The sequence below is a fragment of the Cajanus cajan genome, chromosome 3 (assembly GCF_000230855.2).
Source record: "Cajanus cajan strain Asha chromosome 3, NIPB_CcT2T_4, whole genome shotgun sequence".
NCBI lineage: Eukaryota > Viridiplantae > Streptophyta > Magnoliopsida > Fabales > Fabaceae > Cajanus > Cajanus cajan.
In genome coordinates this window covers 65,404,968-65,413,410 of record NC_138519.1, presented here as the reverse complement: position 1 = coordinate 65,413,410, position 8,443 = coordinate 65,404,968, and the positions used below count along the sequence as shown (strand labels likewise).

At 32.6% G+C, this 8,443-nt stretch overlaps 1 protein-coding gene across 1 annotated transcript; it reads left to right on the top strand.

Annotated features, from left to right (window-relative positions):
* Positions 1–1,383: 1,383 nt before the first annotated feature.
* Positions 1,384–2,112, top strand: LOC145956407 (uncharacterized). Its single transcript, XM_083072000.1, has one exon. The coding sequence runs from the start codon at positions 1,384–1,386 to the stop codon at positions 2,110–2,112; it is 729 nt and encodes a 242-aa protein (XP_082928126.1).
* The last annotated feature ends 6,331 nt before the right edge of the window (positions 2,113–8,443 follow it).

Genomic DNA, 8,443 nt, shown 5'->3' with positions numbered 1-8,443 from the left:
ATATATGTTATTTTCACGTGTAAGGTTCTCGCAAAGCTGTCGGCAGCACTAGTTTAGACTGAACTTCGCTTAATGGAGAGTAATAATATTCAACCATGTCCACTGATATTTCCTTTCAAACTAGGTGGATCTCACTGCAAATTTAGGAATAAAATGCTTCAGATAAATTTATACCAGTTGTCACTGGTTCAAAATTTACCTTCTCCTTCGAAACAAGCTCTTGATAGTCATGCTGAGTTCTGAAGGTTCGGTATGCACTTAAAATGCCTAAGCTAAAAAGTTCAACAATATAGCTCCGGGACACATGCAAGTTCCACAAAAAAAATATAAAATGCAATGAAATGAAAAAAAAATAAATGCCTAAGCAACCATCAATATAGATAATCATAACTAACATACTTCTTAATTAATTGTATATTAAATGCAACACATTAATAATAATATATTGTAGTAAGTTTTGGATTTTAGTATCGTATAAACAAGCTTAGTTTTTGACTTTTTTTTAGAAGTGTTAAATTATGATGCAAATTTTAGAAAAGAAAAGAGTATTCTAGAAACATAAGATAAGATGTATAAGAAAGAAAAAGAAAATTTTAGAAATATAAGAAAAGTTGTATAAGTCTCTAGAAAAATATAAAAGAGTGTAGAGACTTGAAAAGTTTAGAAAATTCTAGATATTTCCACCATCATCTAGAGATGGAGCATCATTCCTATAAATAGGCAAATTGGGACTTCATTGTAACAACAACATCAACAACAATTACCACAACTACTACTACTCTCTATATACAAATAAGTTTCTATTATTCCTCCAACTATTCCCTTGATAACTATCATATACTAACAGTGGTACCAGAGCTACGTTCGGTCATCTATTGGGCGTAGAAAAATCACCCAACTACTTCCAAAATTCCCTTCTATACTTATAAACATTTTTCTTTGATCTATGGCCTCCAATACCTTAATTTTTCATCTATCCCTTTACCAGTTTTTACTGGTGAAAATTTTGATCTTTGGAAGCTCAAACTAAGGACATATTTTATCTCACAAAAATTGTGGGATATCGTACAATCTGGTTATACAAAACCAGATAATACTATCACTCTGTCTAAGGAGGAGCAGAAGAAGTTAGAAGATTGTGAACAAAAGGATGCACAAGCACTATTTGTTTTTCAATAAGTTGTGGGAGAAACTATCGCTAGAAGGATCATGGACGCCGATACTGCAATAAAGGCATGAGATATTTTGGAAGAAGAATTTGAAGGCAATGAACAGGTACGCTCCGTCAAGCTACACTATCTAAGAAGAGAATTTGAGACCATTGAAGAGTACTATGGAAGAATAAAAGAAATAATTAATAAAATGAAATTATATGGAAAAGAAATGAAGGAGAAGAGAGTGGTAGAAAAAATTCTTATCACTCTCACGAAAAAATATGATTCTATTGTAGCTTTCATAGAAACTTCCTCGAATCCATCTTCTTTACCGGTGAATAAATTAATTGGTCTCCTCGGAGCGCACGAAGCAAGATTAAATAGTCGTGCCGATATAAATTCAGTTGACAATGCATTTCAATCAAAGCTTAAATTGCAGTCTAGAAATAAAGAAGATGGAGGAAAGAAAAATGTTGGAGAATATTCTAGAAACAAAGATTCTAGAAATTTCTCTGGAAACAAAAAAGATAAATACCCTTTATGTGGTATTTGCAATAAGTCGGGACATGCAGAAAAAGATTGTTGGCATCGTGGTAAGCCAATATGTCACTATTGCAATAAACCTGGTCACGTGGAGAAGTATTGTCGTAACAAAAATAAACATCAAGCAAATTTTGCCGAAGAGCATAATCAAGAGCAACGTCTGTTCTATGCTAACCAAGAATCTTGTGACAATGGAGATGGAAGTTGGTACTTGGATAGTGGATGTAGCAATCACATGGCCAAGGACCAAAGCATCTTTGTAGACATTGATAACTCCATCAAAGTCAAAGTTCAACTGGGAAATGGCACCATGATGGAGTCTCAAGGCAAAGGCACAGTCATGGTGGACACAAAGAAAGGTACGAGACTCATCAAAGACGTGTTACTAGTTCCAAATCTTAAAAAAATCTTTTAAGCATTGGCCAAATGATAGAAAATGGGTATTCTCTTCACTTTGAAAGAGATATATGCAAAATTTATGATAGTAAAAGGGTAGAGATTGGCCAAGTAAAAATGGAAAAGGGAAATAGAAGCTTTCCTTTAAGCTTCAACCGTGGCACTAATATTGCCATGAAGGTAGAAGTTGATGACTCATGGCTCTGGCATCCGATATTTGGCCATTTCAATATTCATGCCTTAAAGCTTCTACATCAGAAAGGTATGATGAGAGATCTACCTAGCCTAAAGGAAAGTAATGAAGCTTGTGAAGGATGTCTTCTCGGAAAGCAACACTGATTTTCGTTCTCAACAAGCAAAGCATAGAGAGCCAAGGACTTGTTGGAGCTAATTCATACAGATGTTTGTGGACTGATGAGGACACCATCACACACCAACAACAGGTATTTCATCCTCTTCATTGATGACTTTTCTAGAATGACATGGGTCTATTTTCTGAAGACAAAGTCAGAAGTCTTTGGAATATTTAAGAAATTCAAGGCCCTTGTCAAAAAGTAAAGTGTAAAATAAATAAAAGTACTTAGAAGTGGTCGTGGCAAGGAGTATACATCTCGCGAGTTTGACAAATTTTGCGAAGATGAAGGCATAGAGTGACAACTTACAGTAGCATATACTCTACAACAAAATGGTGTGTCAGAGAGGAAGAATCGCACAGTCATGGAGATGGCGAGGTCGATGTTGAAGGAGAAAGGACTACCAAATACATTCTGGGCTGAAGCAGTCTACACTGCAGTCTACCTACTCAACAGATGTCCTACTAAGGCAGTTCGGGATAAGACTCCAATAAAAGCTTGGAGCGGGAAGTAGCCATCAGCTAAGCACCTAAGGGTCTTTGGATCTATCTGCTACATTCATGTGCCAGATGAAAAAAGGCATAAGTTAGAAGACAAGACCGTATGAGGCATATTCTTGGGATACAGTTCACAGTCAAAAGGCTACTGAGTCTACAATCTTCAAACAAAGAAGCTAACAATTAGTAGAGATATTGAAGTAGATGAAAATGCTACTTGGAACTGGGAAGAAAAACGAATTGAGAAGAAGACTATATACATGCCCATCAATCAACCAACTACATCAAGTCTAGAAGACAACAATCAAGACATTGTTATCTCTCCAGAATCTCCAAGAGTAGTTCCACAACAAGAAGAATCATCACCTGAGTCTACTCCAAGACGAGTTAGATCACTAGTAGATATATATGAAACCTGCAACTTGACCATACTTGAACCAGGAAGCTTTGAAGAGGCAGCAAACCAAGAAGTATGGGTCAAGGCTATGTGAGAAGAGATTAAAATGATTGAGAAGAATAATACATGGGAGCTCGTAGATTGCCCTCATGAAAAAGATATCATTGGAGTAAAATGGGTATATAAAACAAAGCTTAATCCTGATGGAACTATGCAAAAGCACAAAGCAAGATTGGTCGCTAAGGGCTACTCACAACAACCAGGAGTGGACTACAATGAGACATTTGCTCCAGTCGCACGCCTAGACACAATAAGAGCTTTAATAGCTTTTGCAGCACATAAAGGATGGAACATCTATCAACTGGATGTCAAGTCTGCATTCTTCAATGTCATACTCGAAGAAGAGATCTATGTGGAGCAACCACTAGGATTTGTGATGAAAGGCCATGAAGGCAAAGTGTTGAGACTGAAGAAAGCTTTATATGGCCTGAAGCAAGCTCCTCGAGCATGGTATAGTAAGATCGACCAGTACTTCACTGATCATGGATTCAGGAGGAGTAAGAGTGAGCCTACACTATACATCAGGACTCAAGGTCAGCATACTCTCTTACTCTCTCTATATGTAGATGATCTTATTTACACTGGAACCAATACAAAAATGATGATGGAGTTTAAAGAATACATGATGAAGACCTTTGAGATGACTGATCTTGGCTTGATGAGTTACTTCCTCAGTATAGAGGTAAGTCAGAGAAATGATGGAATATTCATCTCACAAAAGAAATATATAGAAGTTTTACTGAAGAAATTTAATATGTACGGATGCAAACCTGTAAGTACACCGCTAGCGACAAATGAGAAACTACAAAAGGTGGATGGAGCACCAGAAGCTGATGCATCCCGATACATGAGTCTAGTCGGAAGTTTTCTATATCTCACAGCCACAAGACCAAACATTATGTATGCCACAAGTCTTTTATCAAGATTCATGCAAAAGCCAAGTCAAATTCATATGGAACAAGAAAAAGAATATTGAGATACCTACAAGGGACAAGGGAGTTTGGTATATGGTATAAAACCATGACCAAATCAAGGATGATTGTCAATACCGACAATGATTGGGCAGGATCAATAGACGACATGAAGAGTACATCATGATATGCCTTCTCACTAGGATCTGGATTTTTCTCTTGGGCGTCAAAGAAGCAAGCAACAGTTGCACAATCAACAGCAGAAGCAGAGTATATAGCAGTTGCTGAAACTACAAGTCAAGCAATATGGCTACGGAGAATACTTGAAGAAATGAGTGAACAACAAGATGGACCGACAATTATATATTGTGACAACAAATCAGCAATAGCAATGGCAAAGAATCCAGTTCATCATCAAAGAACGAAACACATAGCCATCAAATATCACTTCATCAGAGAAGCAGAGACAACGAAGCAAATTCAACTTGAATACTGCTCAATAGAAGATCAAGTTGCAGACATATTTACAAAGGCACTACCAAGAGTGAAGTTTGAACAACTACGAACTTTGCTTGGAGTTACCGAAATTTGCATCAAGGAGGAGTTTTAAATTATGATGCAAATTCTAGAAAAGAAAAGAGTATTCTAGAAACATAAGATAAGATGTATAAGAAAGAAAAAGAAAATTCTAGAAACATAAGAAAAGTTGTATAAGTCTCTAGAAAAATCTAAAAGAGTGTAGAGACTTGAAAAGTTTAAAAAATTCTAGATATTTCCACCATCATCTAGAGATAGAGCATCATTCTTATAAATAGGCAAATTGGGACTTCATTGTAACAACAACATCAATAACAATTACCAAAACTACTACTACTCTCTAAATACAAATAAGTTTCTATTATTCCTCCAACTATTCTCTTGACAATTATCATATACTAACAGTTTTATATGTATAAGAAATATAATATCTTTTTGGTCGTCGATCCACTTTATTTATAAAGTGATATATTTGTTGGAACTTTATATGCAAGTCAGATATTGATATCGGGAAAAATTTTATATATTAAAATAATTTTCTATTTTTTCTATAAAACTTCCATAAATATTTAACAAAAAAAAATTATTTTGGAAAATTACAAGCAAACCGCACTTATCGTATTAAAGTAGGGTGCATTTTATTACGTAACTTTTTTCTTTCAGTTATATTTGTGAACCTTTTTTTATTGTAGTATTGTTACATTTTTAGTTTCATTCTATGGATTAATCAAAAAGGTAAGAATTTCATTTCATTCTAAAAGAGCACTCAAATGATTAAATTATTGGAACCATGAAAATAGAAATTAAAATATACATTATTTATTATTGAAATTATATAAGATCAATATTGACAAATGAAAAAATTAAATAATAATAAGTAAAATACTAAAATAAAAAGGTGTAAAGAAGATTGAGTTGAAGCATGATAGACATTATTTTTAGAGAAAAAATGTCTCTACTGACTAAATTGGTAGATTAATTTTAATATAATGCATTTGTAATGTACTTCTCTCCTAACAACCCATCAGATCAATCACGTGTCTTAATCAAAGAACATAACTCCAAAAATATGTCTAATAATAGTAGAAATAATTTTTAAAGAGATCGGAGATAATTTTAAAGTGTAAATTATACTCTTCATAGTATAGTATTGTAGTGTATGGTGTTTTTTTACTAAGCAAAAGGAATAATAAAAAAAAAACTAACAAAAATGCAACGTGCAAATAATGAAGAATTGGTCAAAGTAATTAAACCTATAACGGATTCTAAAACATTAAATAAATAATTAATTAAAGAAATTGAAACAGAATAAAAAAATTACATAAAAATGTTTAATTAAATGTTAAATTATAATAAAGTTTCCAACATAAATATTAATTAATTTATTTAATAATTCATATTTGTTCTTGTTAATGACACACATTTCACAGGTGATCTATAGCAATGACATTCCAAATTGTGGATATTTCAAAATGAAAATGTCTTTGAAAGTTGTCTAAAGTAGAGAAAATGAAGTTCTTTCTGGTAGGATTTGCATAACGCCCTTTCAATTAATGAGGTTTTACTACGAAATAATTTAGCTTTGAATGGAGCTTGCATGACATGTTCATACATAATGAAATCTATACTACATGTTGTGCGTGACACTTTCCTCCCTCAAGAGAAATTTGGATGCAAATAAGGAATATTCCATTCTCTTTTTTTTTTTTCTCTATTATGAGTTGTCTATTCTGACTCAAGAACTTTGTTAATCATTTAGATGTAGCGAGGTTGGCAGTTGGGCATAATGGATTTGGTATTTTTGGAACCATATGATCTTTTAGATAGATGGGTCGTGGACCGTGAACTAGGTTGTTAGTAAGATAATATTAGATATATCACACAATGCACTTTATTTGAAATTTAAGTCTCTTTGGTGGCAGGGTAACAAATGGAGTCTACCAAATTATCCTTTTATCAAATTAAATGTTGATGGAAGTTGGCTAAACAATTCTCGAGTGATGAGGATTGATGGAGTGGTGAGGGATGATGTTGATAGATGGAAAGAGGGATTTGTAAACTCATTCGAAGGAGGAGACAACCCTTGCTTTGGAGCCAAGGTTGCGTTTATGATGGGAAGAGGTATTTAAATTTCTTCTTTATAAGGCAGATGTGTAACTATTATCTTTATTATTCGTGAATATTCACAATATGACTTTTTTTCATCATAAGCATACAAATACTATTGTCAATATTAGAGAGCTTTTGACTTGAAGTGATAGGTATTGCAAAAGTATTCATCAAGAAAATAATGTTGTTGCTCATGAATTAATTGAATAAAGAGTTCGATCTAGTTTGACGTTTGTTAGATGGAAGAGTTTTTCAAATTTCATTTTACATGATGTTAATTTAGATTTTATGTAATTCTCTTTGTTTATTTTTATTCATCAATATACCAAAAAAATAATATTCATTCTTGTTATATATAAAACTCAAAACTGTGCATGCACAATTCTACATATGTTGTAGAATAAGAAAAAGAGACTATTCTTTAAATTACTGAGTTTCACTATATTTATCTTTTTGGTTTACTTTATTAATCCTTTCATTTTCAAGAAATCGACATCCTTTAAAAATCAACCATATCCACAACCGCAATATTGGAGACATGCAAATAGCTTTTTGTTAGGGGGCGATCTACGTCGTCCTATTCAAACAATATTATTCTAGTAGAAGGGAAAATCAATACTTAAGTTTGTTTCATTCCATTGTGAGTTGATATATTATTTAATTTAGCCAAATCCAAAGAAACAGTACTCATATATTCAAAGAAAACCTGAAGCAGGAAGCTCCCTGACTCTGACCCTAAAAGCATGCATATACAAAGATACAGACAACTGTGGATGAACCCAGAAAAAAGTTATGTCAACCACACAGAATTCTTGGCAATAATGACACGCATGTATCGCACTACTTTAATTTCTTTTGATTCAAATCTAACATTATAATACATGTCAACCAGAAAAATATCCATTCCAACTCAGACACAGGTAGACACTTCTATCCTTCCATGCTTTTCAGCTTAGTTATTATTCCGAAATAATACCAATTTAGTGAATGTGTATTAAAGATATGTTTGCTACAAAAAGAAACTGCTTTTTAACAATATGACTCATTATACTATCATTTCATCAATTGATAATATATCACTACTAGTGTCATTTTTTTCAAAACAAATATTCGTAAAATTTTGTGTGTGAATTTTCTTGCAAAAAAATATTTGCAGAAATTTTTTGTAAATTTTTTTACAAAAAAATATTCGTAGACGAAAAATAATTTACAGATATTTCTTACAAATTTTTCTACAATTTTAATAATTATAGAATTCTTTTTTCATGGTAAAAATTTGTAAAAAATATTAGAATTTTATTTTGCTTCTTGCAAAAATAAATTTGCAAGTAATGTTTACTAAATGGTAGAAAAATTTTGCAAGTAACATTTCCTGCGGATTTTCTTGCAAATTTTAATCCGCAGGAAAAATAAAAAAAAATATATTTAAATTTATAAGTTTAATATTTTAAAAAAAAACTTCAAGTCTCACATCGATTGAAAATAA

Coding starts and splice junctions, on each gene's coding strand:
- LOC145956407 (XM_083072000.1), top strand. CDS start 1,384: ATGAAGGAGAAGAGAGTGGTAGAAAAAATTCTTATCACTCTCACGAAA.